At 51.2% G+C, this 26,620-nt stretch overlaps 11 protein-coding genes across 11 annotated transcripts; 5 read left to right on the top strand and 6 right to left on the bottom strand.

Annotated features, from left to right (window-relative positions):
- Positions 1 to 550: 550 nt before the first annotated feature.
- Positions 551 to 1,768, top strand: NECHADRAFT_35022 (uncharacterized protein; the record flags this gene model as incomplete). The annotated part of the gene is made up of 1 exon (XM_003041542.1): positions 551 to 1,768. One exon carries the CDS (start codon positions 551 to 553, stop codon positions 1,766 to 1,768), a length of 1,218 nt encoding a protein of 405 aa, XP_003041588.1.
- A 1,553-nt stretch (positions 1,769 to 3,321) lies between these two features.
- NECHADRAFT_7634 (uncharacterized protein) lies at positions 3,322 to 4,026 on the top strand (the record flags this gene model as incomplete). Its single annotated transcript, XM_003041541.1, has 1 exon — positions 3,322 to 4,026. A coding segment is annotated over one exon (705 nt), but the record flags the coding sequence as incomplete, so codon positions are not given.
- A 411-nt stretch (positions 4,027 to 4,437) lies between these two features.
- Positions 4,438 to 5,711, bottom strand: NECHADRAFT_34890 (uncharacterized protein; the record flags this gene model as incomplete). The annotated part of the gene is made up of 4 exons (XM_003041489.1): positions 4,438 to 4,895; positions 4,919 to 4,920; positions 4,983 to 5,612; positions 5,659 to 5,711. Coding segments are annotated over 4 exons (1,143 nt in total), but the record flags the coding sequence as incomplete, so codon positions are not given.
- Positions 5,712 to 6,901: 1,190 nt separating this feature from the next.
- On the top strand, positions 6,902 to 7,350 carry NECHADRAFT_77197 (uncharacterized protein; the record flags this gene model as incomplete). Its single annotated transcript, XM_003041540.1, has 3 exons — positions 6,902 to 6,962; positions 7,017 to 7,214; positions 7,274 to 7,350. 3 exons carry the CDS (start codon positions 6,902 to 6,904, stop codon positions 7,348 to 7,350), a joined length of 336 nt encoding a protein of 111 aa, XP_003041586.1.
- Positions 7,351 to 8,172: 822 nt separating this feature from the next.
- NECHADRAFT_35093 (uncharacterized protein) lies at positions 8,173 to 10,096 on the top strand (the record flags this gene model as incomplete). Its single annotated transcript, XM_003041539.1, has 3 exons — positions 8,173 to 8,433; positions 8,476 to 9,736; positions 9,786 to 10,096. 3 exons carry the CDS (start codon positions 8,173 to 8,175, stop codon positions 10,094 to 10,096), a joined length of 1,833 nt encoding a protein of 610 aa, XP_003041585.1.
- Positions 10,097 to 10,785: 689 nt separating this feature from the next.
- Positions 10,786 to 11,797, bottom strand: NECHADRAFT_35094 (uncharacterized protein; the record flags this gene model as incomplete). The annotated part of the gene is made up of 2 exons (XM_003041488.1): positions 10,786 to 11,394; positions 11,447 to 11,797. 2 exons carry the CDS (start codon positions 11,795 to 11,797, stop codon positions 10,786 to 10,788), a joined length of 960 nt encoding a protein of 319 aa, XP_003041534.1.
- A 592-nt stretch (positions 11,798 to 12,389) lies between these two features.
- NECHADRAFT_77194 (uncharacterized protein) lies at positions 12,390 to 12,818 on the bottom strand (the record flags this gene model as incomplete). The annotated part of the gene is made up of 2 exons (XM_003041487.1): positions 12,390 to 12,632; positions 12,687 to 12,818. The coding sequence occupies 2 exons, from the start codon at positions 12,816 to 12,818 to the stop codon at positions 12,390 to 12,392; spliced, it is 375 nt and encodes a 124-aa protein (XP_003041533.1).
- Positions 12,819 to 13,416: 598 nt separating this feature from the next.
- Positions 13,417 to 13,808, bottom strand: NECHADRAFT_77193 (uncharacterized protein; the record flags this gene model as incomplete). The annotated part of the gene is made up of 2 exons (XM_003041486.1): positions 13,417 to 13,647; positions 13,713 to 13,808. 2 exons carry the CDS (start codon positions 13,806 to 13,808, stop codon positions 13,417 to 13,419), a joined length of 327 nt encoding a protein of 108 aa, XP_003041532.1.
- Positions 13,809 to 14,536: 728 nt separating this feature from the next.
- On the top strand, positions 14,537 to 16,799 carry NECHADRAFT_99468 (uncharacterized protein). The gene is made up of 2 exons (XM_003041538.1): positions 14,537 to 14,970; positions 15,022 to 16,799. The coding sequence occupies exons 1-2, from the start codon at positions 14,572 to 14,574 to the stop codon at positions 16,699 to 16,701; spliced, it is 2,079 nt and encodes a 692-aa protein (XP_003041584.1). The 5' UTR covers positions 14,537 to 14,571; the 3' UTR covers positions 16,702 to 16,799.
- Positions 16,800 to 17,221: 422 nt separating this feature from the next.
- Positions 17,222 to 17,611, bottom strand: NECHADRAFT_77191 (uncharacterized protein; the record flags this gene model as incomplete). The annotated part of the gene is made up of 2 exons (XM_003041485.1): positions 17,222 to 17,443; positions 17,501 to 17,611. The coding sequence occupies 2 exons, from the start codon at positions 17,609 to 17,611 to the stop codon at positions 17,222 to 17,224; spliced, it is 333 nt and encodes a 110-aa protein (XP_003041531.1).
- Positions 17,612 to 21,320: 3,709 nt separating this feature from the next.
- Positions 21,321 to 24,816, bottom strand: NECHADRAFT_34879 (uncharacterized protein; the record flags this gene model as incomplete). Its single annotated transcript, XM_003041484.1, has 4 exons — positions 21,321 to 21,767; positions 22,131 to 22,661; positions 22,714 to 24,306; positions 24,400 to 24,816. Coding segments are annotated over 4 exons (2,988 nt in total), but the record flags the coding sequence as incomplete, so codon positions are not given.
- Between the last annotated feature and the right edge of the window lie 1,804 nt (positions 24,817 to 26,620).

The following is a 26,620-nucleotide window of genomic DNA, read 5'->3' as shown; positions in this document are numbered from 1 at the left end:
AGCCCAGTCCATCCTCCTTCATATCGGCCGATACTTTCGGCCCCGGACTCTCGGCCGTGTCTCGCTCGGACTCAGCTAACAACACAGCCCCAATCTTACGAATCGAGGCGCGGATTCTCAATTTACCGAGAGGCTTGTGCAAAAGACCGAGATTACCGTCGCAGTCTTTTGTCATCCGACACGGCCGAGAGTGAGAATGTATCGGCCGAGTCTTACCACTCGGCCGGATGCTTGCCTCAGCGACGATGCTTATTGGACGAGGGCGATGATGAAGAGGCTTTTTGTTTGACAAATGCGTGAAAAGATTGCAAAGGTGGCTTAGATCAAAGACCGAGACCGAGGGATTGTCCGTGCATTTGCTTTCGTAGCATAGACCGATGGTCTGTATATATAGGGAGTTGAGTTGGTGGTTGAGTCGAGAATAGACATTACCTACCATCTACCTCAATCCTCCCCCACTCAGAACCACCCTTCAAAGTTACCTACAACTTCAAACTCCCAAATTACGAAATTCCTTTCCCTTAAACAACATCAAATCTCTCTATTCATCATGTCAACCACCAAAGTTGCCATCATCGGAGCAGGCCTCTCAGGCCTAACTCTGGCACTCGCCCTCCACCAACAAGGCATCGAAGCAGTCGCCTACGAACAGCAAAGTGCACCCCTGGACATTGGCGGCGCCATCATGCTTTCACCCAATGCCCTCCGCATTCTTGACAAACTTGGCGTCTTTGAGCGCATGGAACCCCGAAGCTACAAGTTTGAAGAGTCCTACTTTCTCTCTGAAGACGGCAAGACAGTCGACGTCTTTGAGTTTGGATCCGTTGCGAAATATGGATACTCCGGCATTCGAGTCTACCGCTTCGAACTCATCAACATTCTTCTCGAATTGGTCCGTGAAGCTGGGATCCAAGTTGTATACGGCAAAAAGTTTGACCGCATCGTCACCGAGACTGAGGACAGTGTGACCTGGCTCTTCACCGATGGTTCAGAGTCCACCGCCTCTCTTCTGGTCGGCGCAGATGGCATTCACTCTCGCGTCCGATCATACCTTCATCCTGACTTGCAGCCGAAGTTCACCAACATGATTGGTGTCACGGCTGCTGTGCCTACGGAGCAACTCAATATGGAGAAGGACGAATATAAGCTCCCAGCTACCTTTATGCACAACAAGCGAGGCGCTTTCGTCATTGCACCCCAGTTGGCCGACGGCTCAGAGGTTCTCATCGGCAAGCAGCGAATCTTTGCAGGAGAAGACCCTGGCCGAGATGCCTGGAAGGCCATGACATCCGACAAGACATGGTGCATCGATTTTCTCCGCGAAGGCAGCCAAGATTTCCCACCCATCGTCTCCAACGCCACCTCCAAAATCTCAACCGACAAAGTAAACCTCTGGCCCTTTTACCTCCTCCCCAAGCTGAACAAATGGGCATCAACCGACAAGCATAGCCGAGTCATAATCCTCGGCGATGCAGCACACGCAATCCCCCCGACCGCGGGCCAGGGTGTGAACCAGGCCTTTGAAGACGTCTACACGTTTGCTAGGATTCTCGGGCATCTGAAACAGAAGGGGCTTGGTGGATCGCTGAAGAGGTGGCAGGAGGGGAGGCAGGGACGGATTGACAGGGTGATTGAGTTGAATGGGGAGATTAATCAGAGGAGGTTGCCGAAGGAGGGGGATGTGGAGATGAAGCCTTTTGAGCTTGATTGGCTTTATGGTGTTGATTTGGACAACATGGTGGAGGAGTTTGTTGGTGGAGATGAGTAGAGTAGCAGACGGAAAATGGGAGAGACAAGGTAAAGAGGCAACCAACCGATGGAGGAACAATGGACTCGGACTGGTAATACTATGGAAGGAAGATAGAAGAAGCGTGTCTGTCATTGCAATTACTCCGCTAATTGAAAGTCTAATTTTTCAACTCATTGAGTCTGTTGTAGCTTCGTTTATGTTCTCTCTCCCTCAAAAGTCACATGTTTTGTGTCTGTATGCCTCAATCACGCACCACTCTCTACTCTGTCAGCCAGACGGCGTGTGGGAGTAGATGCTTGTTCTATCTCTTCATCACCAGATAGATAGCTGGCACACACAGCCTAGACATTCATTGCCTGTTGATTTCATGCCGCCGCATCCCTTCATTATAATCAAGTGGCCAAAAAGACAAATAGAGAAGTGTCATCTGTCAGGGAGGAGTGCAAAAAGTCTGCCCCTAGTGAGGTTCGAACTCACGACCTTAGCATATCTTCACCAAGTAATGAAGGTATAAGAGCTACGCGCTATCCCACTGCGCCACAGGGGCCTTAGCGCTCGGCTACGCTAAAACCGTATATCTGCAGTACTATAATGCCAGCTGTGCTCCCATAAGTATGTCCTTGAGCAACGGTCACATTAGATTTTTACCTCTTTTCAAGATTAGGGGTTTCTCATACTAGTTCGTGACTCTGAGGTTCGATAGGATTGGTTTTCAACATGTATCACGGCGTGAATCGCAAATTTTGAAGTGGAATATTGCTTCGGGGAGTTGGCTAACTGTGGCTGGAACCCGCCCCTTAGTTCCTCTCAAACGGTCCTACGGATACACTCTGTCAACCCCCAACCCGGCTCAATGATTACGCCCCGTCCATGCAGAATGCCTAGTATCAAACGTCATTCTAAAAGTGTTCTTCCTTTTTCCCGCTCAGACCCTCTAATCCACAAGGTCCATTCCCCGAAACCCATGTCAAAAGGACCCTGAAATGCAACCCAAGATCCACCCCTGGCACGAAGCTTTGACAAGGAGCTAGGTTCAACACTCGAAACCCTCAAGACCCGCTCGCAAGACTTGCCCGTTCGTGTTTCGTTTGGGGCTGAACTTCCTCCGTCGTTCTTCGTTTAATGTACACATCTCCCACCTTCCCTCCCTGAGCTGAAGTCAAGGGAACGTGAAACACCATGTTCATCCACCAATGGGGGAAAAGATGAACCTTGGGGCCAAGACCGTTCCCATGTGTCGGGTTAAGCATGTTTCTGGCGGTTGTTCTGGACTTCTTTTTTCGTATCAGGGGGTTTTCGGTTTCAGGTAGTCTGCTGAGTGCGCGGCCAAGAATCAAGACCTCGGTAACGTGCTGGTGATGATAGATATATAAAGACCCAAGTTTTGACACTCTTGAGATTCATCAGCAGTTCAGTTTCTCATCGTCCTTCCAAGCACTCGTTTCTTACTCTCGCTAGCCGAGACTTTCATTCATTCTACCCCAGAGGTTATTATTCAGCTCTACTTTACCAGTACACACTCTTTCCAACAACTCTCAGTCATCATGAAGGCCGCCATCTCCTTTTCTGCTGCCATCCTGGCTCTCCCCAACCTCGTCTCGGCTCACTACTTCTTCCCCCATCTCTACGTCAACGATGTCAAGTCGGCCGAGTACGAGTACGTCCGCCGCTCGACTCAGGGTTTCCAGCCTCACTTTGGCTTCGATATCCTCTCTAGCAACGAGATGAGGTGCAACACTGGCGCCCAGGCCAACGCTGGTTCTACCAAGGTTGCCGAGGTCAGCGCCGGTGACACCATTGGCTTTGGCACCAACTTGGACGGCAACATCCAGCACCCTGGTGCCATCCAGGTTTACATGTCCCGAGCCACCAACGACGACGTCAAGTCCTACGATGGCTCTGGAGATTGGTTCAAGGTCTATGAGCTTGGTGCCAACTTCCCCATGCAGGCTTCCGGCGAGAACTGGCTCATCTGGAACAAGAACCGCGTCGACTTCACCATCCCCGCTGAGGTCCCCAGCGGCGAGTACCTTGTCCGCATTGAGCATCTTGCTCTTCACCGACCCAGTGGAACCGAGTTCTACTTCAACTGCGCCCACATCAAGGTCACCAACTCTGGCAGCGGCCAGGAGCCTACCGATGTCGTCAAGATCCCTGGTGTCTACGACAGCAACACTGAGGGTCTGTCTCCCAACTACAGCATCTACAACGGTGCCACTTCTTACCCCATGCCTGGACCTGCTATCTTTGGTGGTTCCGGTGCTTCCTCTAGCTCTGGCTCTGCCACTGGCTCCGACTCTGCTGCCGCCCCTGACACCAGCACTGCTGAACCTGCTGCCTCCGCCCCTGCTGATTCTGGATGCGGCAGCGTCCCCCAGTTCTCTCGCCGCTACTACCGCGGCAACTAAGTCAGCCATGGTCTAACTGAGCATCAACCATAGTTGTTACCCCCTGGAGGATGGTGGAACCGATACTCGCACAACCAAGTCTTTCACTTCGCATATAAGTTCTTACATAACTTCAAATATTGTCAATAAATTAAACGAGTGGTTCCAATACCATTCCTGTACTATAAATCAACTGGTAGTCTTTTGAACGTGTGAAGTATGCTTGTCCATATAATGTTGTGGTTTGGTGAATCGGGTTTAGCATCATACGATGCATCCTGATATCCGATACCCGACGCATCACAGCTTTGACTTAAGCGCCGACGTCGAACGAAGCACCTCTCTCGCCAGGTCGGCCACCTCACTTGCAACACCCCAAGACATCTCGTAGCCGCGTCCTCCAGCGCCGTAAGCATGGATGACGTACTGTAGCCCCTGACCACTGTTCTTGGTCTCTGTCTCAACCCTCATCCCTCCCTCACGAGCCGGTCTTCGACCAACCACATCCTTGATGACCTTTAGCGGTTCGGGTACCTGGCTCTGGCCACATGACTCGGCAGCTATGCTCTTGGCATTATCCAAAACTCTTTGGCGCATCTCCAGGGAGGGTTCAATACGCCAGTCGCCGGGCTCCTTGGTGCCACCAATCACTGTGCCTCCATTGAAAGATCTGGGGATGATGAAACTCCAAGAACCATCCTTCAGCTGCTTTGTGATGGTCTTGTCAGCAGCAGCGAGATTGGTCAGTACAATTTGACCTGTTTAAACTGTCAGTACCCACGACTCCAAAGTTTGGTGTGCTCGGCGCCCGCGGGCTACCGAGACACTCCGCGGGTCACCGAAACTTGCCTTTAATGGGAAAGCACTTGGTATCCTTGAACCCCATTCCGCTCGCATTGACCACGAATGAAACTTGAGACGCAAGTGTAAAAGCTTCTTCCTCACTCTTGAGCTCCCTCTGCAGCGTCTTTCCACCTTGGAGGATGAATTTGCGAAGCAAGTTGCTGCAGTAAAGGGGTGAGTTGATACAGTATGTGTCATACTCAAACGCCAGCTTCACTCCATCTGGGAGCTCATGGGCCTCATACTTGCGATAACCTGACAGACCAGTCTCGGCGGCAAAGCTCTGACCATCCTGCTTCAGGTAGTCGGGCGATGGATCCTCAAGATACTCGATACCCGGGAGACGGCGGATACCAACCCAGGGTTCACTCTGACGGTGGCTTTCAAGCTCGGCAACGGTATGTTTGAGCCACTTGGCTTCTCGACGGAGCTGGGGCGTTGAACCTGGGATGGGTCGGACGTGGGCGCCGGCCCACATGGACGCGTAGTCGGCAGAGTGGGAGGTGGGAGCCCCTGGGATTGAGGTTGGCCATTCTTTAGCGACGAGGAGGACAGATGTTGAGTGAGTGGTTGGAGACTCTGCGAGGAGTTGCTGGATCTTGAGGGCGCTGGTCAGGCCGATGATTCCAGCACTGACAGGTTTAGCTCAGGTCATCCAAAGGGAGAGCTCACTCATACCCTACAACAACGACAGTAGGTTCAGTAGAGTTGGACATGTTGAAGGCGGTTAAGAAGGATGGGGCGAGTCAAGAGTTAAATAAAGGGGACGAAAGACAAGAAGGGTTCAATTAGGCTGTGAATGGCATCAAGTTGGCTGTGAGGTATTATGAAGCCGAATGTGATCTGCGGGGGCTTATCGGGTTGAAATCGGCTACGAGCGGGCGAGATGATAACGATTGGGCAGACGTTGCGCAACTGCAAATGCACGGTTCAGAGTAATTCCAGTTCAAACAAAGGCAGGTGAAAGTGCAAATGGGTTGAAGCATTTCAGGTGAGGCCGTGATCGGGACAAATCAGTCAACCGGGCACCAACAGTCATCGGAAGCGACCGAAGCGGGGCCGAATTCGGGGAGCGGCGCCGAGATTGCCCATGACCGGAGGAAGAAGTCGGCGAGGGGCCGTCATGAAGATGAGATCACTTGCATTGCGACGGCGGGGTCAAGGAGATGTTGGTTTGAAGTGAATATCGGTTTAAAGTGCAGATAGCGGTGAAGTAGACGCCGCTACAAAGGGAGCCAAAGGCGTTGAGCATGGCGAGTCAGTCAGTCAGCCAGAGGCAGCTGACTTTTGCAGAGACCAAGGACAGTATCTACGTCATGGCTTCTACAAGCCATCATGACATGAGAAGCTTCGACTAGCTCTTATCGAGAATGGACAATTGCGATGTGAGAGGTTAAGACGGGCAAGGAATGCCATCTGTAACTATCGGCAACCTCCAGCGACAGACAGAGAATGTGATCATGACCATCCAGTAACGGGCAGGCCGAAAACAGCTGAGAAAACCACATCAAAAAGCTGACCAGAGCATGACAAGGTTCAATCTGGGCCCTGATTACTCATGACGTTCGAGAACTCGAAATAGATGGAGGCGTTCCTAAGCATGGGCCGGTTTTGGAGGCGAAGGTTGACAAGTTGGAAATAAGCAATCGCTGATTGGCGGAAAGGAAGAGGATCCGGGGATTTGGCCAATCAAAGAAGAGGCGATTACTGCCAGTTGGAGATGCGGCAACCAAGCTCCAGAGGGAGTGGAGACAGGTTCCCCGGGAGTGATCGAGTACAAATAAGTTGAGGGAGCCTCTCTTGGTGACAGTTTAGAATCAGCATCTCAAGCACAATCTCAAGTTACGACTACAACTCTCAAACTCTCTTCCAACTCTCAACTTTCCCACCACACTCTACAATCACCACACAAACCGCAAAAATGGTCGTCAACGCTCCCGCCACTTGCTGCCGCTCCGGCGACAACGCTGAATGCGCCTGTGGTACGTGACATCATCTTCAACTACAAGACACCCAGCTAACATCTTCTCCTCCAGCCCAGAAGGCTACCTGCTCGTGTGGCCAAAAGTCGGCTCTTCACTGTACATGCTCCAAGGCTTCCAGCGAGAACGCCGTCGCGGGACCTCGCTGCTCATGCCGCGCCCGACCTGCCGGTGAATGCACCTGCGACCGAGCTTCCTCTGAAAATGCGACCGTCGCCGGTTCAACCTGTGCCTGTGGCTCGCGACCTGCTGGTATGTGCAATATGGCCCCATACAGAAGCTTTGACTCGGTGCTAACGTGTTGTGCTCAGGTGGCTGCACTTGCGAAAAGGCTTCCGATGGCGGATACAACCCTGCCAACGAGATCGACTTTACCACCCGACGATAAATAAATGGTTCTATGGGCAGGGATTCGTGATTCACTGGCATAATTGTATTATGGGTCGGCGTTGGGGCGTGAATGAATGGCATCTGGGTTGGGCGGCAAGGCAATCAGGGCTAAAGATAGCGAGATTTTGAGAATCAATTACAAACAATGACATTGTACTTTGTTGGCAAACGCGTGAGAAGGGATGAACTGCACCTGGCGCGATGCTCCTCCGAAAGAGGAAGTATTCAACTTGAAGATTTCCGTTTGAAGAGTTTAGGTTTGTAAGTTCCAAGAGGCACAAAAACAAGAGACGAAAACAGAAAAATCACCAAAAAAAACAAGGATCAACAAAACCGAACCCCCGCGGTTCGTGGGATTGTTGCACTGAATTATCCGTGTCCCAATGGAATGGGTCGCCTCACGACAAGACGCGACAAGCTCCGTCACCGCCCGAAGTTCAATTGCACTAAAATTTTATTCTGCCGGACATTCTCCAGTGGGAGCTTCCGGGCGGTGAATCCCATTTCAGGCCTAGAACCCCCCTGTAAGCCCAGATTGGCATCTGCTGATCCCTGCTCAGGTCATCCACACTCAGCATGGTCAGATCACACCTAAAAGGAAGTGAAAAAAAAAAAGCACCACCTGCTTTGCTTCGCGCTCTACCACAGCTTCTCTCATCTTTCATCATCATCGACTTTCTTTTACCTGCGCGCAAAGGAAGCTCTGCAGGTTCTTTGTATTGCTTCCCAAGCACGTGTTTCACATCAATCTCTGCGCCAAATCACCTTTTTACCATCCTTTTCAGCGCGTCGGGTACCCACCGCATCACACAAGGACGCGATGGCCCCTCGAACCAAAGCATCCGTCAGCAAGACGGCCGCGTCGACAAAGAAGACGTCCACTACTTCCGCTGCCGTGAAGAAGGCTACCAAGCCCACCAAGGCCGCTGCTGCCGCTGCCACTAAGAAGAAGGAGGAGCCTGCTACCAATGGCGCGTCCAAGAAGCGAAAGGCCCGCGACGAGGAGACAGAAGCCGAGTCTGAGGCCGACACGCGCAAGACCAAGAAGTCCAAGACCACAGAACGCGCCGTCAAGCCCGCTGTGAAGCCCTCTACAAAGGCCAAGGCGGCCGCGAAGCCCAAGGCTGCTGTCGCCAAACCCGCCGCCGCCGCGAAGCCCGCTGCTAAGCCTGCTGCCACAAAGGCAAAGACCACCAAGAGGGCCAAGACCGAGGAGCCCGAGGACGAGAAGCCTGCCCCCAAGAAGCCCGTCAAGAAGGCTGCTCCCAAGAAGGAGAAGAAGGAGGCTCATCCCGAGATCGGAAAGAAAATTAACGACGCGCCCACCCAAATCCTCGATGTCTACGTCTTTGGCGAGGGCTCGTCTGGCGAGCTTGGTCTCGGCAGCAAGCGCGTCAACAACAAGAAGCCCATCGATGTGAAGCGTCCCCGACTCAACGATAACCTCTCCGCCGCCAACACTGGCGTCGTCCAGATCTCCTGCGGTGGCATGCACGCGGTCGCGTTGACCCACGATAACAAGATCCTGACCTGGGGTGTCAACGACCAGGGTGCTCTCGGACGAGACACCAACTGGGACGGCGGCCTTCGCGGCATGGACAAGGAGGAGGACTCTGATTCCGAGGATGAGGATGACACTGGCATCAACCCCAAGGAGAGCACACCTACTGCTGTGTCCGATGACCACTTTGCTGCTGGCACCAAGTTCGTCCAAGTCGTTGCCAGCGACAGCGCCAGTTTTGCCCTCACCGAGGATGGCCGCGTCTACGGCTGGGGCACTTTCCGATCCAGCGATGGTATCCTCGGCTTCTCAGAGACCGTCAAGGTTCAATCGACTCCCGTCCTCGTCCCCACACTCAAGAAGATCACCGCCCTCGCAGCCGGTTCCAACCACGTCCTCGCTCTCGACATCAAGGGCAACGTTGTTGCCTGGGGCTGCGGTCAGCAGAACCAGCTCGGACGACGCATCATCGAGCGCAACAAGATGTCTTCGCTTACTCCCCAGGGCGTCGGTCTGCCCCGAGGCAAAATTGTCAAGATTGCCTGTGGCTCCTACCACAGCTTTGCCATCGACAACAAGGGCTGTGTCTACGGCTGGGGTCTGAACAACTTTGGCGAGATCGGTATCGAGTCCAACGCAGGCGAGGACGATGCCGTCATCCTCCGACCTGTCAAGCTCACCTCCCTCGAGGACTACAACATTACTGATATCGATGGTGGCGAGCACCACTCTCTGGCTTGCGCCGAGGATGGCGAGCTTTTCACCTGGGGCCGCGTCGATGGCTACCAGGTCGGCTTCGAGTTTGAAAAGCTGAACGAGGATATTGCCATTTACGACGAGCGAGGCAACGCCCGTATCCTGTTCAAGCCCACTGTCCAGCCCGGTATGTACTGTTTCCATACACTGAAAAACACATTGCTAACAAATCACAGACGTCAAGGAAACCGTTTCCGTCGCTGCCGGTACCGACAACAGCTTTGCCATCACCTCCGAGGGCAAGGTCTTTTCCTGGGGCTTCTCCAGCAACTACCAGACCGGCCAGGGCACCATCGACGATATCCACACTCCTACTCTGATCGACAACACCGCCATCCGTGGCAAGAAGATTATCGGTGCTGGTGCCGGAGGCCAGTACTCTGTCGTCTTTGGCGAGTCCGACGAAGTGCCCAAGACAAACGGCGTCAAGACAAACGGCGTTCACGACCACGATGACAAGGAGAACGATGGAGGCAAGAAAGCCTAGATGATTTTCGGTGTGTGGGAGGCTGTTATGCCGGTACGAAACAAACAAGCGGTGGTTTTTGACGCTTTTTCCTCGTGATGGATCTTTCAACATCAGCCCTTTAATAATGCGCTGCAGATGATGAGCAGCAGCGTTTTGTTGATCAACAAACTTGTACTTTCTCGGACCGCATTAGGGAGGGCGGGTTAAACGGATTTGGGAATCGGACGGGCGGATTCCTGTGAACAAAAAGTGATACGATAGGGACATGCTTTTACGTTGTTTGTTACTGCTTTTTTTGCACGCGGACTGTGTCATATATAGATTTCGATGCGATGCTTGTTGCATATTTCAATGGTTCTTTTTCTTAAATTTAGAGAGTTTTCTTCCTCTCGAACGCTATCAAGGTTCCTTCTCCTGATCAAACCTGCCTTTGCCTTCTTTTGGTGGGTTCGTGACGTACAACAAGAAAAAAAGAGAAGTATTATTCTAATACAAAGGGGAAAGTGGTTCCTCATTTCATTTCCGTATAACTCGAAGTATCCCCTATCTCGGCCGTCCCTCTCAAACGCCTTTGTCCCCCCGTCGTTTGCCTTGGGCCGCTTCCAGGGCGTAATCATGTACAGCATCATTGGAGTCACGGTCGGCGAGGATATGCCGTCCAGCCTCCTGTCGTTGGGTAGAGTGTAGAGCTTAGTGTCGTCAGTCCTTCAGCCGTTGAGCTTAGCAGCAGCGTTGGACAGCGATCCGCTCCCTCGGCTGCTGAAAATGCCCATGATGCCGAAGCCGACGTAGAACAGACCCAGGGGGTACGCGACAAGACCTCTCATGCCCTTCATTCGTCCTACCACGCAGAACATGCCGCTTGCGCTGTATGTGCACCACATGATGGCAGCCGTCGTAAACACAATGCCGATAGGTGTATCCATCGGCATGACGATGCCAAACAAGCTAGTCGCCACAAGAGGCAACAGGCAGTATCCCAACACGCTCGCGCTTCGGGGGTATGTCAAGGTCGCGGAGAAGTGACCGCCCTGCTGGCCTGGCGGAGGAGCAGGTGCCGAAGGTTCGCTGCTGTACTGGGGGTAGCTTGGCTGTTGAGGCTGCTGGCCGGCGTCGGAGGGCGACATGAGGGAGAGGATTAGGTGGAGGGACACGGAGCCCAGGGCAGCGAGGCCGTAGATGTAACCGAAGTGGACCTTTCCTGAGAAGAGCAGGATGAAGCCGAAAAGGAGGAAGAAGATGAGCGGGCCTGCGAGATCGGAATCGTCCATGAGATGCGAATCGATGCGCCTGAAGGGGTTCAACACCGCGAGTGTCTTTCACAAGTCAGCTTCAGCGCATCACAAGTAGCCGCGCAAAGGAGCTCACCTTTGCCTGAATATGACCAAAATTGACACCCAACTCCTCCAACAAAGGCGGCTCCCCATCATACCCCTCGGACGAAAAAGCAGCCACCCACCCAGTCCTCAACCCTCCCTGCTCACCAAGTCGACCCGAAACACCCTGCGCGCCGTACCCAGCGCCCGAGAAGCCCTGCGCACCAGGTGTACCAGCGAACCCAGCCTGCTGATTACCATACCCATATGCGCCGCCGGGCTGCGGTGTGCCAGTGCCCCCCGTGGCAGGACCGTACTGCGAAGGGAAGAATTGAAGGTTCTGGGCTGCCGAGGGGCCGGCGCCTGGGTACTGCGGTTGTTGGTTGGAGTAGTAGTTTGACATTGCGCGTATGAGATTGTGATTATGCGCTTTAGGGGGAGAAGGGGTGGAGGTTTACGGAGGGGCGAGGTTGTTGGTCTTTTTGTTTTCGAGAGGACAGTTGGAAGGATAGCTGGCGGTTTGGGGATGGAAAGCTGGGTTGCCTTGCGGGTGTGGCTGGTGTGGTGGTTGGTGTGGTTGTGGCGGTGCGTCAGCTTTCAGCCACGGAAGCATACCCTAGAGCCGCCTCGATTTCATCTTTTTCTTCCTTTTTGAGGCGAGTTCAGTGCTTTTGTCTAAGCTTTCTTCAAGGAAGCGCTCTTTGAATTATTTTAAATCTTGCTCTCCTATTTAATTTACTGAAATATGTTTCTATGCCTATATGGTAATGGCTTGGAGCTATCAGCCAGAATTGGGTTTTAGAACACTCACATGTGGGGTGAACAAATGCGTGAGAGGCTTGAGCCAAGAATCTTCATCTCAACAGAGCCAACGACAAGGCTTTTCTACACCTACACGTATCATTTCCTCGGTGATTATTTTTGAAGCTCAATTTCATTAGGTCATATTACTCATTCTGATATTCATTTCATCCCCCCTCTTTTTCGCTTGACTCCTAGATCCCTCGCCTACTCGCTGCGATCGCCGCCCGAGCATGTTCAACGTGCTTCTTAAATCCGTCGACAACTGCTGGAAACTCGCCGTATTTCTCCTTGATCTGAGTGTTGACCTTCTCCGCATCCTCAGGCCAAGTTTGATTCCCTGTGCAGTCAATCGGTGAACCGCATTCATGCAGAATCTTGCCCGCCTCTTGGGACGCTTCGATCAGCTCCTCAAAGTCGCACTTCCGAAGTGTAGTCTGCACATTTGTCGATAAGTATTCTGTGATTTAGCCCCACCTGAGAGGACGTACCTGTGCCATGTATGAGTATTGCAACACGTGCATCATGGCGACTTGTCCTGGCACTGCTTGAAGCGCATCGTTGAATTCGCTCGCACGTTGGGGCCCGGTGGCCTCGTTGTTGGTTTTTTTCGTTGTCGGCATTATTGTTTTAAAGTGATATAGCAGTGATACAGATAGGTAATTGAAGCCGAACTATCGCAATGGGGTGATGTCAGGTTTTATTTTAGCTGGGAGTAATGGGGTCGGCGTGACGCAAATGAGGTGACGAGAGACACTGCGCCATATTAATTGAGGGCGGCGAGATACCGGCCCGGTCCCGCGTGCCCTGGTCCTTAGGAGGCTGTGTTTGGAACTAATAGGTTGTCTGACAGAAGAAACGGACCAACTAGAGGCCCCCTCAAGTGATAGGCTCAGCCCAAGGCTTTTTTCCTGAAACAACATAGCCTGGGCGGAGGCAATGGCAAGCCCAGCAGCTAAGATATTCATACCACGTTATTCAGCGGCTATAAAAGAGTGGGCGTTGGATGATAAAAATAAAAAAAGATTGATATTTCTGCTATTTCGAAGCCTTGCGTAGTACAGCGCGTCGCGTGGATGTTGGTAAGAGCCAAGGGAAACTGCAAGTATGTCTTCTCGAATTTAACAAGAAACAATTAAACATCAATTATGGCCGTTATTCCGTCACATCCTGATTCATTTCGGTCCTTTACTTTCCATCCATTCGACCCTCCCTGGCTCTTCAAGCTGTGAACGACCCCGTGCGAGCATCGTAGTGAGCCGTCTTGGAGTATTGTACGAACATCACGAATTCACCCGCCACGTCCGCGAAGTCTCCGAACTCCTTCTTAACTTGGGCATCTATCCTCAAAGCCTCCGGACTCCAAACAGGATATCTTCCTTCTGGCACGAGTTCGATGGCGTTATAAGCATATTGGGCGAGCCGGTCCCACCGGCGTCTTCCAAGTAGCGTCTGAGATGAGAAAGTCAGCATGTTATGCCCTGGCCGTGTTCTTGTAGCCATCAATGGGGAGTTACCTGTGCCTCTTTTGCGTATTTGATGCACTCATTCATGGGGGAAACCGTAGATGTGGTGCCGTGGACCATGTCCTTGTTGAACTCGTCATTCGCCATGGTGATCGAGAATCAGACGATTGTTGGCAATCAAAATGTATGAACGGATGAAAAGCGATGGATCGATGCTTAGCGGTAGTGTGGTGTCTGAGAGGGAATGAGGTTTGATGACACCAGGGTTGGACTAGGAGGCTTTAATATACTTCTCAGCCAGTATTCTTTTGACCAGGTACATCACTCGATCGGCCGATAGATTGGACTCCATCACAAGGGTGCGTTTTGAAACGGACCAACAAGCTGCGCCACCATGTGCTCGGCTCATTAGCCGCTGGCGTCTCCCGAGGCACTCTATGGTAGCACCTTGAGAACTTGTTAAACACATAAGACGGATGAACTTTGAAGTTGCTTATGAGTAATACTGTAACACAAGTTGTGTAGTTGAAGTTGAAAAGAGTGAGATAGTAAAAGATGCCTTGGTAGATACTCTAACTCTTCCATTCCTTGGTGACAAGCTTGCCAACTGTTGATTGTGGAAGAGGAATAAAATCCGCAGCAGTTGGGGCGTTCCCTAGACCCTTGTCCCTTGCTTGCATGGCCCATTGGGGGGCCCTGATTCCGGGCGGCAAGCGACCGCAATCCAGAAATAGTCGCGGCAATTCCTGGCCTATTGAATCGTGGGAGGAACCGCGCGGTTCCAAGATGGGGCCAGGAGGCGACCCCAAAATGATCCCAATTCCTTTCTAGTTTCAAGCCTTGGAATGAAGTTCTGTATTCTATCGTCTTTTGATTTTACCTATTGCTTTGCCACAGTAACCTTGCCGTCATGGACGAAGAAACCGCCCCGCCAACTGTCGAGCTTCAGCCGCCATGGTGCGGAATGTGCCGCGACTTCATACCCGTCGACTCAAACCCAGAGGCATCGCTGTTTGAGCAGTGGCTTAAGGTATACCACGTTGATGTCGAAACCTTGAACGAAAACTGCCATCGGTGTCGTTTGCTCAAAGCCACCTTCCATAGGCTGGAGTCTTCCCTGGAAGCAGACTACCCTGATGTGGAATTCATCGATGATAGCCAGCAGGGCCAGAACAAGAGCATGTGGCTTAGCCTAGAAGAGGGCGACATCGTTACAGTGCGATGCACCTGGCTTGGGAAGACAAAGTCAGGGGCAAGGCTTCACCATGATTCATTCGATAGGAGTGTTAGAATCTGTCCTGCCGTTCAGGTAAGTACCAGTCCGATCTGTAAGCGCGCGTTTCTAATACCTGGTCCATAGTCCGAGGTCCCCGCAACTGCTGAAGCAGAAACTCTCACCAGTCTGCGCTGGAGCCCTAAATCACAGGAGAGCCTCCAATTTCTCAAAGATGCGCTCCATACTTGCGAACTAGGAGACGGTGAACACCAGTTTTGCTTTCAACAAAACCCAGAGTTACCGGCCCGGCTGGTACAGATCATGGATGACGAGTCCTTGAGGCTATACGAGCCCCAACCTGGTGAAAGAGGCACTTATGTTGCTCTGAGCCATTGTTGGGGACCCCGCGAAAAACTCCCTATCAAGACCACCAAGCAAACGGTCCTTCAACACAAGGACTGCATTCTCTGGAATGACCTATCAGCCGTCTTCCAAGACGCCATCTGGCTTAGTCGACAACTTGGGATCGAGTACGTCTGGATTGACTCGCTATGCATTATTCAAGATGACGAGCGGGACTGGGAGATTGAATCGACAAAGATGGCACGATACTACTCCGGGGCACATCTTACTATTGCTGTGGAAACATCGCCAGATGGTTCTGTTCCGTTTCTCCGAGAAAGCGATGATCGGTGGCAACGAATGGTTTACCTGACACATGACCGAACTGGTCGCCCATGCAACTACATCGTGAGGGAACACCACATGAACGAGTTGTATTTGTATGGGGGGAACGACAACTACTTCTCTGCCGGAAGCTCTCTGCTGCCGCATCGCGCCTGGACGCTCCAGGAATCGGTTCTATCAAGTCGAATCGCACACTTCACGCCTTCCACTGTGATATGGCATTGCCAGGGCCAGTCTGCATGCGAAGACGCACACCGAGTATTGGGAACAGGGATATCAGAATGGAATGCCCAGAAAGCTTTACATGAACTATACAACGCGCCGATAACAGACGAAAATCGCACACAAGCGGCCTGGAAACTCTGGGGATCACTTGTAAAGCAGTACACGTACCGAAAGTGCACCTTTGCAAGCGATCGACTCCCTGCCATCGGCGGAATAGCAGAATACTTTGCACCAAGCTTTGAGGGAAGATACCTGGCGGGAATTTGGGAAGCTTACCTGCCGCATAGCCTATGCTGGACTCGAGAAGGGGAAATTTGTAGTCTGGCATTGGAAGAGAGCATTGCGCCCACATGGTCGTGGGCATCGCTACCTCCAGGCATTGGGCTCGCTCATCGCACGGAGGAATTCCATGTGGAACTTGAGCCAGAATATCAGCCCAAAATACTGGAAGCCTTCTGCAAAACGTCTGAAGTAGCACCATTTGGGCGGGTAAGTGGGGGACACATCTTGATGGAGGCGCCCCTGTTTGAGGTCAAGGTCACCTGCGCGGTTCCGCAACCCAAAGTCCCCGAAGTCTTCATACACACCGTTTCGTTCGGCCCAGAGGCTGGAGATTTGAGCAAAGCCGAGTTCACAGTCACCGAGGACTGCCATCTGGCAGTGGAAAACGGCAACGTTGCGAGAGCAACTGAAAGTGTGCAAGTGAAGTATCTCCAGGATCCGTCCACATTCGAGGCAACAGCTTGGGTTTTGTGGTTAAGTGGAGTGAGGGATATTTGGATGAATGGGTTGATTCTGGGACGCGATCCAAGCTCTGGGCATTATCAAAGGGTGGGATGCTTGCATGTGGAGAAATTGGACAAGGACAGTTTTCCAAATCAGCCTGCTCGGAGGGAGATCAAATTGGTATAGGTTCTTTGGCTGCGTATCGGATTATTGAAGGTGTGTAGAGGTAGCTTGTGTTTTGTTGATGAATGTCTCGTAACCTGAGGAAGGACAATATTTTTCTCACTACTCCTACTCAAAAGTGAAACTGACTCGTGTGGTGACTACCTAAATTGATGAGACCGGATGTGGAATTCTAGATGCTTCCATTGATCAATTGCCGCGTGATGACGAGTATCAGACCGTTGGTGATACATCTTCACTGGGCCTGGGGCTCTGATAAAACAAACTGTGGATTTATCCGGGTACGATGAATGGGCCATATGAGCTACGGAAATTAAAGATATTCCATCAATGAAGCAACGGAGAGTAATCACGACGCCTGGCTTGGAAATAAAGTCACGAGGCGGGCTGTGAAGGGTAAACGAAGCTTTGTGACGCCCTAGAAGTTGAAGAGAAAAAGCAGTTGCTAGATACTAATTACCCATAATCCCATAACATTATCTCCTTGCCCCTCCCTGGCTTCCCCATTCTTAGACACATTTCTTCACTGGCCATTCTGGATCAGATGAAGTTGCATCAAAGCGTGGGCAAGTTCTCTAAAGATACCCACAGGTTCCGGCCAATGACTGAATGCCCTCGCCACCTGGACGTATATCTCCTCAGCCTCTGGAGCCCAAAAAAACAGTCCCCTCTCGTGTGGCAAAGACCAGGCAGCCCTACAGGCTGCCTCAAAGTATTCGTTATACCGGTCCCCGGGGAGCTGAGACTGTGTTTTCCGGATATTAACGTGACGGTGATGATATTGGCATTTGGGTGACCTTACCTTTGCCGTTTGCGCCAACTGTAGTGATTTCATTGGAAATTCGTAACTGGGAACCTTTTCTAAAGAGTCATTGAAATACTTGACTATCTCTTTTGTGCTTTTCGGGGCCATTTTGGGACTGTTGCTGGGATGATAGAGACTTGAAGGTTTTTGGGAAGTATTATTGAGGATGATGAGAGTACTAAGAGTGGTGGTTCAGTGAACGAATCTCTCGGATGACTGTTGTTTAAAAACAACCAATACCACTGATCTCTTACCAGTTTCTTCGCGTGCGTCCCGCGAAGGAGGCGTTAGGCTTCAGGATAGGGCGCTTAGGTGAGATGGATGTTAGACCATTACGAGGCGCGATTATGCGAACACGAGGAGACCATCACTGGCCACGACAAGCCATAACCCTTGGCCCCCAAGTTAGGAGCCGTGGGCCCAACATGCATTGACTTTGTTTCACGTAAAGAAAACGGATGGACTGATTAGCGAAGCGCTGCAGGATTGAAGGACTCTGCGCTGTTTGCATCATGCAACTTGAGATGGGGGCCTGCAGGTCAATGGCACTAGCATGCATGAACTAGAAGCACATCAACTGATCTTCTTGGGGGGAGGGGAGGTTCCCGCAGCCGCGCGGCTACCGCGAGCGGGAACCACCCGGTCAGGTTTCAGGTCAGAACGACTGCGAGCTTCGCCCGAGTCCTCTTGGTAACCAATCACGACTCTAGAGTGAGCCAACAACGTGGATGGCACTGGCACCTTGGCATTTTATTGGTTGATGAGTAGAGAGTTCAAGCAACAAGCGGGTCCCGGCAACGTTATCCATGTTCAGCTACCAACCGGATCTTCAAATGTACCTCGTAGGCACCGGGATTACGATTGTTCCCTGTATGCCATGCCTTTGTGCGTCAAGTGGAGATAAAACAAGGGCGTGTTGCGTGCGGCGCTTAATAACGTTTCCATCCCTGGCAGGTGGAGGCTAGAATCGGTATTTTGCTCGGCAAACGCGTTATGGAACTGAGATTGATTTCTAAGAATAGAAATATGTTCTAAACATAGAGTCCATGCCTTTGCCGCATCTTTGAAAAGCCCATGGCGAAGGGTAGCCAGCATCGTCAGGGTAGTGTCTCTGTCTAATGAGCTTGCCCCAAAGCGTTGTTGCTGGCAGACCAGTGCTAATAAGCTCACTGTGGAAGTTTTCTGGTTGCGTTGCTGAGATTCCTGATTATAGAAACGAATGGTAGTTATAGTAGTCGGAGAGAACACTGATCTCGAGCGAGGTGGAGAGAAACGGGATGAAGAACCAATAGGATCCTGATGATATTCTTGGCCGAGACATCCTCTCCAGGCATCATTATCAGTATTGCCTCGGGTGGGGAGCCCAATGCTTGATGAATGTCTTGAAATTATCTTCCGGCACATCGGGAGATGGGGCGCCACGTTAATATTGGTATCGGGATAGCAGTACTTCCCGTCCTTGTGCTTTACGATGAGCTCGTTGCTGCTCTGCAGCTGACTTCTGTGGTTTTTACCAAACGAGTCAGTTGGGATATTGTAGTGAGCCCCCATTCTTTCTCCTTCGAGGTAAATGTTGATAGACGTTCCCTGTTCTCGTCTAACCTGCATCTTCACACCGCAGTTTGATTGGCGTGAAACAGCATCCATCGCCCCCCAAAGTATGTTGGATTTAAGTTGAGCTGCATGCAGATAAAGTGCATTCCGAGGTTACACAAGCTATCGGAAGATGGCCGATAATACGAAGATAGTCTTGTCCAATATCTGCGCGTACATGAATGAGGAACCCGAAGGGGGTCTCATGATCTTCACAATATTGCCCCGAAACTCAGAGTCATGAGTGTTCTCGGGATGGTCGTGATACCCTACCATCGGAGGTATTGAGTTGCTATGACGCTGAGATTCAGCAAGGCGGGTCTCTCTATCTAGAAATCCCTTACCTAGAAACGACTATATAAACTCGACAAGAAAACTTTCCAAACCTAGTCTCTCAGCTTTCTTGGAGCCTTATCGCGGACTGAAATCGGTACTTACCTACAGTAGTTATCAAGGTTATCAAGCCTCAAGTCACATCATTCTTTACACGCCTCTCATCAGCGATCACCGCAAATCTGTGAGTTGACTGTAACATATCAACGACGGATAACACGCTAACGTCTCAAATGGACACCATGGGCGTAATCACAGTCATCAACAACACCTCGACCGACATTTTCGTCAGCGTCACTGCGACTGGCTCTGACTTTGGTCAAGGAGGATCCGAGGATTGGTTTAGGCTGGAAGCAAACGGAGGAACGAATGATTGGGGCGATAGGAACGAGAAGCAGGTGGTCAGGTTCACCAGGAGCGAGACCCCTGGGACACTGGTTGAGACTGTCCTCGGCGTGCCGGATAACATTGTTAACATCCATTCTTAAGCTTACCTAGTTTGATTAGATGAGCATATAGCCAGGCTTTTCAAAGGACTGGGCCTATCTAAGCAACAAGCCTTTGAAATTGAGACTTGATTGTTCCGACTTCCTACCATCAACAGCTCTTTGTTGGTAGAAAGGATGAAACTACACCTCACAAGTCGAGCGTAATTGCTGTGTATAAACCGTATGAATTTTGATAAATTTTGTCAAATGATTACTAGATGTGGTATCTTTCATTTCTCATAAGTCGTGGCGTTTCCTGCGCCCTGTACTATAATATGTCTTTACCTTTATGAAAATCATTCCCATCGCTATATACCCAACTGTTGCGAATTCTCCAACTATTCCACAATCGTTACTATGCGATGCCTGGAAAGCGTCTCCTCCAATGTAAATCTGAAAAAAAGTAACACTCCTGTTTCTGAACCGATAATAATCGTCGAGCCTGATATCTCGATGGCGCAGCCCTCGTGGGGTCGGAATCTCGGCGGCAACCAGAAGAATTCCATGTCGTTCCACATGAGCCATGACATGTCGGGATTGACTCCGTATCCCAACCTCCCGGGGGCAATCCCTGTGCCATTGTCATTTTCTGGTTGAGGGGCATTGATGGAGATTCGACCAAAGTTGGTGAAGGGATAGTCTCTGCCGATGTCAAAATCAATGCGGGTTGGAGAGAAGCCGAGGTTGACGTGATTAATAAGTGCCCCAGTTGCAGTATCCCACACTCTCATGCTGGAACCGCAAACCCAGGCCACATGCTGAGAACCACTTGAGAAGCTGCAATCCACGGGAGGCCTTGAGGACGGCGCGGTGAACCTCACAGCAACATCACCAAGGGCGACAGATATGACTTCCAGGGAATACACTCGCTTGTATGCGCGTACACCCCGTGCAGCCCGTTCTTCGTCAATCGCCCACTGCACCGCGATCCATCTCCCGTCTGGAGAAATCCCGCTGATGTGAGCCTTGGTGGCGCTGGGTGGAAGCCGCGTACGAAGTCTATGAAGACAGACGCCGTCTTCGACAGACCAAACATACACGTGAGAATGCTTGGTGGTGTGGGATAGAGCCACAACATATGTAGAGTCGGGTGAGAATCTAGGGTCTGAAAGCCTTCTCCCACCCGTGAGTTGATGACCGTACTCCCCAGAGTCTGGCATCATGGTGTAAATGGTGTCTTCGCTGGGCCTAAAAGCGATGCGGCTCCCGTCAGGGGAAAACGCAACCTCAGATCCATGGTGTTTGTCAACCTCGGAGACACGCTGGCCCGTGTCTACGCGATATATGTATAGAGTCGATCGCGACCACGCGCAAAAGAGTAAACGACTCAAGAAAGCGAATGGGGGTTTCGAAGAGGGTCCTTCTGAATGCTCCATCCTGTGGGGACATTCGAGACGATGCATGCAAACACCGGTATCTATCCTCCACAGGGCCAGCTCTCTGTTTGCGGAGAAGGATGCAACGACGGAACCGTCTGGAGATAGCACCATGGCTTGAATGGGGTGTCTGCTTTCGTCTGATAGAGGGAGATTGCTTCCAGAGCTGATGGAGCAGATGTGCACCATCTTGTCGGCAGACCCTGAAGCGACTAGACGCATGTCTGGAGAGAAGGACATGGCCTTTACTTCGCTTGCGAAACCGCTGAGAATGTGCAGACAATTGCCCGTCGCGATTTCCCAGATCTTGACGGTTTTGTCTTCATGTATTGACCCCAGAATTGCGCCGTCTGGAGAAAACTGTGTCAAAGTGGCGCGGCTCCTGCCACTGTAAGGGGTCGTGATGCTCTGCACGACTTCGCCCGTCTCAACCCAGCGGACAAGGACTGTGTCGTCGGACTCGGAATGAAGGTGCTCGTTGCCTGCCATCATGAATGTCGACCCTGTATTCATGGCGGTCGATTGACTCGTGTCCTCAACAAAGCAGTACGACACGTCCCGGCGTGGACTGTTGTGAGGTACGTCGAGGGAGAGATTCCCTGTTTGTTCGTGTTTCCGTATGCGATAGCCACTCTCGACACTCCACAGGGAGAAGAAGCCCGTTTCTTCCACTACTACCGCGATGACTTTCGAGTCTGATGAGAAACGCAACGAGTAGGGGGTAGTTTGAAGTCGTTTCCTGGGATCTGTGAAGCCGCCTTGTCTGAACTGCCATATGCACTGGAGGGTATCCAGCTGCATAATCCGCAAGTCACCTCTTTCACCAATCCACGCCACAAGTTTAGAGTCTGGTGAAAACTCAACTGGGCATTCTCTGTGATTCCCATGAATGGCTAGATTCTCGAGTTGTATACCCGTATCGCTTTTCCAGATCCGGATAGACTCGTCGCATTTGGATGCTATGAGCGCCGAGTCGGGTGAGAACTTGACGTCCCTTACAGGGCGTTTATGTCTCTGAAATTCTCGGATGCATTCACCTGTTTCCACACGCCAGATCCTGACATTGTGATCTGATGAGGCTGAAGCCAGGAGAGAAGAGTCCGGAGAGAAAGCAACAGCGTTGACGGTTCCCTTGTGGCCTTCCAAGGTGTATTGGACTTGGCCCCAGTGAGAGTCGGGGGCTGGAACAAGGGATACCCATGAAGGACCTTCGCCCCAGAAGAGTCTCCGCATCACACTGTTCTCTGGGGTGATGCTGAGAAGGGAAGAGTATAACTGGAGTGGGTGTGATTCGATGATGGCCAAGTTCCTCTGGATAAAGCTGGGGGCTTCTTTCAAGAGCTGGCCAAGCTCGGAACAGGGTGTATTCTAAGTGTCCGTTAGCATGAAGTTAAAACAGAGCATTGCAGTTCCTTCTTACATGTAGAAATACTTGGAGGCTTTTCGAAATGTGATAGCTCTCGGCAGGCCTTTCAATGAGGCTAAGGACCTCTATCCAATGAAGAAAATGGCTGGACAGAAAGTTGTAGATCTCTTGGTCGCGGTAGAAGCTCCTCTCCGCATTCTGCATGTGATGAGCCCAGAAACGGCAAGCATATTTCAATTCCGGTGGGATAGACGAATCCACTTGTCCCCGTCGTAAGCTTGAGCGATCAGCACCTGGGTGAACCTGGCCGCAAATGTCTTCTTCCAGGGCATCGTTCATGATGCGAAGGCAGCATGAGGTAATATGGCCGTTCCAGTACTTTTCATCCACCCAGAACTCATCGGTTCCTTTTCTCTCAGGGTCAGTTAGGAAATCTCGAAAGGATAGGTGGAGTAACCGGATGGGGGAGTCTGGAGATTGTGGTACGTTCAGCACGGAATGGAGCACGTCCAATCTCGCATGAACTGTGTCTTCTCGGACATCAAGGAGGTGGGCCAAAGCGGGTGCTGAGAGCGGCGTTTCGAGAAGAACAATGGTCCCAACAACGGTTCGGAAATCATCCAGGACTTGTCCCTTTCCACTGTTGGAGAGTCCCGCCAACTGTTGCTCCAGTGGTGGGAGATAAGTCGCTTCCATTTTGGCTTCTTGACTCCTCGTCCTGTACTTCAATACTTTTCGTAGCTGTTCTCTGGGATTGCCACATCTCCTGTCCGAGAGGAATCGACAGACTGTGGTGGCAAAGATGAAGAGCGGGCCAGCCATCCGGACGAGTGTTGCCGTATCTCTTGGCCCAGGCCAGTCCTTTGGTAGATGTCTGTCCCTTGAGACTGAGCGGTTGTAGTTCCTCCTGATTTGATCGAGCCTGAACTTTAGGAAAATCTCAACGTCGTGTTCGACAACAGTTTCTGATATCTCGTGAAGCACGAAATTCCTGTGATGGTCCCGACCGTCGTGATTACCTAGTCGAATCGGTAGTTCTGTTCGGCTCGTAATGAGAACTCTGATGCGGAAATTTTTGACATCTTTAAAGTCAGATAAGAGAGTAATCAGGCGCCGCACGTCGTCATGCCCATCACACTCATCCAGGCCGTCCACGACGATCGCAAGAGTTGTCCTATTCCTATTTCGGACACGCATCAAAGGTTGCAAGATGAGTTTTTCAAACTGCTTATCGGCGGACATTTCTGTGACGGAATGTGTTCCGTCGATAGCTGCTCTGATGTGCGGGACGAGGTCAGGCATGGAGCGAACAAGTTGGTAGGCGATGGTTGTGTAGAACCTGGACATGTTCCCTCTGTCGATCTCGCCTCTCTTGAAAAAGAATGTAGCACCTAGATATCGATGCATAGCTGCAGTTGCTGCAAAAGTCCGGGATATTGTCGACTTTCCGGTGCCGGCCATTCCGTTGAGCCAAAAGACGGTGGGAGCTTTCCGACTGTTGACCCAATCATCTATGTCTCGAAGTAACTCAACTCGGGTACCCGTCAAACAAGTAGCGCCATCTTCTTCTTCGCGTGAGTCGTACAGTGCACCCAGTGCAGTAGGCAACATGTGCATGAGCATGCGCTGTTCCATAGAGACCATGGTCTCATCAACTCTGACAACCTTGGCTTCGACGCCAATTATGGCCCTTGATCATAATATGTTAGCTCAACTGATGAATGGTGCATGTTAGTCGACGTACGTTTGATAGACCTGAAGAGCCAAATTGATCCTTTTCGTGCATCTCCTAATCCGTTTAATCTTCTGATTAACGTCCCTCCTCTTCAATGGCCATCTCAACACCCTGATGCGAAACAGCCTCATAAACCTGCGACCAGTGCTATACTGAAGGCTCTCCACCAATTTTCGCAGCACATTGAGGCTTTCCCGAAGGGCGTCCTCCATGTCTCGAGAGGCCTCCAAGCTGGCGCCATGTTGATCCTTGATCAGGCGGCGTGCTGATTTGGCGGCTCTTCTTAGCGTCGTCACCTCGTCGCGCAGCTCCTCGATGTCGCTCCTGGCGCTCCTGGCGTCTTCGGCATACTGAGAGCAGAGCGTGGCGACTTTAACAGACAGGTTGACGACGACGTTTGCGACAGCGCCGACTCCCTCCATGTTGTGAGGGAGAGTCGGGGTTGTTGGAGGTTGGGCAAAATGTCGATTCGATGAAAACAGGAATGGTCCAGGTGAGGGGTCACTCAAGCCAGGGGACCAGGATTATCAGCGAATTACCGCGCATCGGCTGACAAGGGATTTTCGCCCCATGCCCCCAGCCTGCTTTAGTGACAGGTGCACTGTCAAGAGTTGTTCGCCTTGCCAGCGAAGCGACATGATGCATGAAACCAGCCTCTCGAATAAATCTTGAGAGGCCAATTGGGAGGCTAGCTGTGTCCCTCGGCTACCTCCCCCGGTCAATGGCGATTCCCTGTACCCATGATAGTCTTATCGATAAGTTGAGCACAAGTACGGATACCAAATGCATGTCTGTAAAATTAAAGAACGACGTACGTATGCATTAGTTGCTACAAGCAATGCGTTGGCACAATCAGGCCGGCTGTTTCACGACACAATTGGCCAAGACAAACCTCACCGAGCGGCCTCAATAACGTCCTCAATGCAAATGCAGTAGTCCTCTAATAGCAAGAAAAACATTATCCACCCGACCTTCAATCTGTTGGTTCATCCCTCGGATATTCCAATAGCATACTAGTAGCCCCCAAGTTCCACAAAATACAATAACTTGCGCCTATAGGTGACACATCCATGAATACCTAGCAAGAACCTCTCGTCGTCGTTTTGAGTTCATCCGTCATATGCATAAAACCAGCAATCCAATATCCAATACCCCTGTCTCATTGGATCCCGACAAAATGCCTTGATGAAAGCCCTGTCGGCGACGCCATTGTGGGGTACCCTGTGAAATGTTTCACAAATTCATCGGATTCTGCCGCACGACTGCATATATGACCCCTGGCATTGCTCATCCCAACTTTGTACACTCACTGGTATCATGCCTCGAGACTGCAAATGACAAAATCTAAGAAAACTAGCCCGGAGGCCATGCGAGCGAGCGATTTTGGTGACTCCACAGAACATGCCAGCCTTTGAAGCAATGATGCCTACCATTCGCTTTGGACAGAGAGAACCTCTCCAACAGTTAGATACCCTTTAGTCAACGACATCAAACTGTTCAATCGCCCGAAACAACTTCGAGAGTGCGATTATGACGAGCATACCAAGCCTCCTCACCGTGTGGGCCCTGCATGGCTCAACAGAGCAGAAGCAACCCACCAGGGGCCAGTGTGCTGAGGCAAGGTGAATCTGAAGCCTGGTTCAAATTTGAAGCAACCAAGGGGCAATTAATATGAAGGGCGATAAGAGCGAAAAGAAGGTCCTCGGATTCGCCCAGAATAAGATCTGAAGCACTGGTTGAGGCTGTCGGCGTAAAGGAGCACTATTAATATCATTCAAGCTTAACAAGTAGGTAATTGAGATTTTAAATGAACAAGTTCTATCTTAACAATAAGGCTTCGAAATTAAGGCCTGCATATTTTGGTTTCCTATTATAAACAACCATCTATCGGTTAAAAGGATGACAGGTGCCCCGGCTAAGACGAGCCAAGTCATGTGTCTTGGTATGGAGGAATTAGAAGGTTGTGACATTTATGTTTGAAGATTTGACAAGAGAGTTTCGGTAGTGTCACGTTAGGCTCTCTGTCTTCACTGTTCTCTTTGCTTGGCGTTCATCGGCCACCTCATCCCTTTCAACACGTGTAGCATCATCCTTGAAACAAGTGGTAGGATCAACTACCTGATCTTCTATAGCTTGATTACTATAAGCCTCTGAGACACCTGGCCCTCACGAAACCAGTAAAACCCACGGCTCGTCGCCTTGAGGCTGGCTACCGTTCGCTAGTTT

Source organism: Fusarium vanettenii (assembly GCF_000151355.1).
Source record: "Fusarium vanettenii 77-13-4 chromosome 3 genomic scaffold NECHAsca_44_chr3_2_0, whole genome shotgun sequence".
Taxonomy (NCBI): domain Eukaryota; kingdom Fungi; phylum Ascomycota; class Sordariomycetes; order Hypocreales; family Nectriaceae; genus Fusarium; species Fusarium vanettenii.
This window is presented reverse-complemented; position numbering and strand designations above follow the sequence as displayed.

What these genes read in the sequence shown, in the direction of transcription:
- NECHADRAFT_99468 (XM_003041538.1), top strand. Translation starts at nt 14,572, where the DNA reads ATGGACGAAGAAACCGCCCCGCCAACTGTCGAGCTTCAGCCGCCATGG. An exon ending in GAATCTGTCCTGCCGTTCAG is followed by an intron (nt 14,971 to 15,021) that starts GTAAGTACCAGT and finishes CCTGGTCCATAG; the next exon opens with TCCGAGGTCCCCGCAACTGC.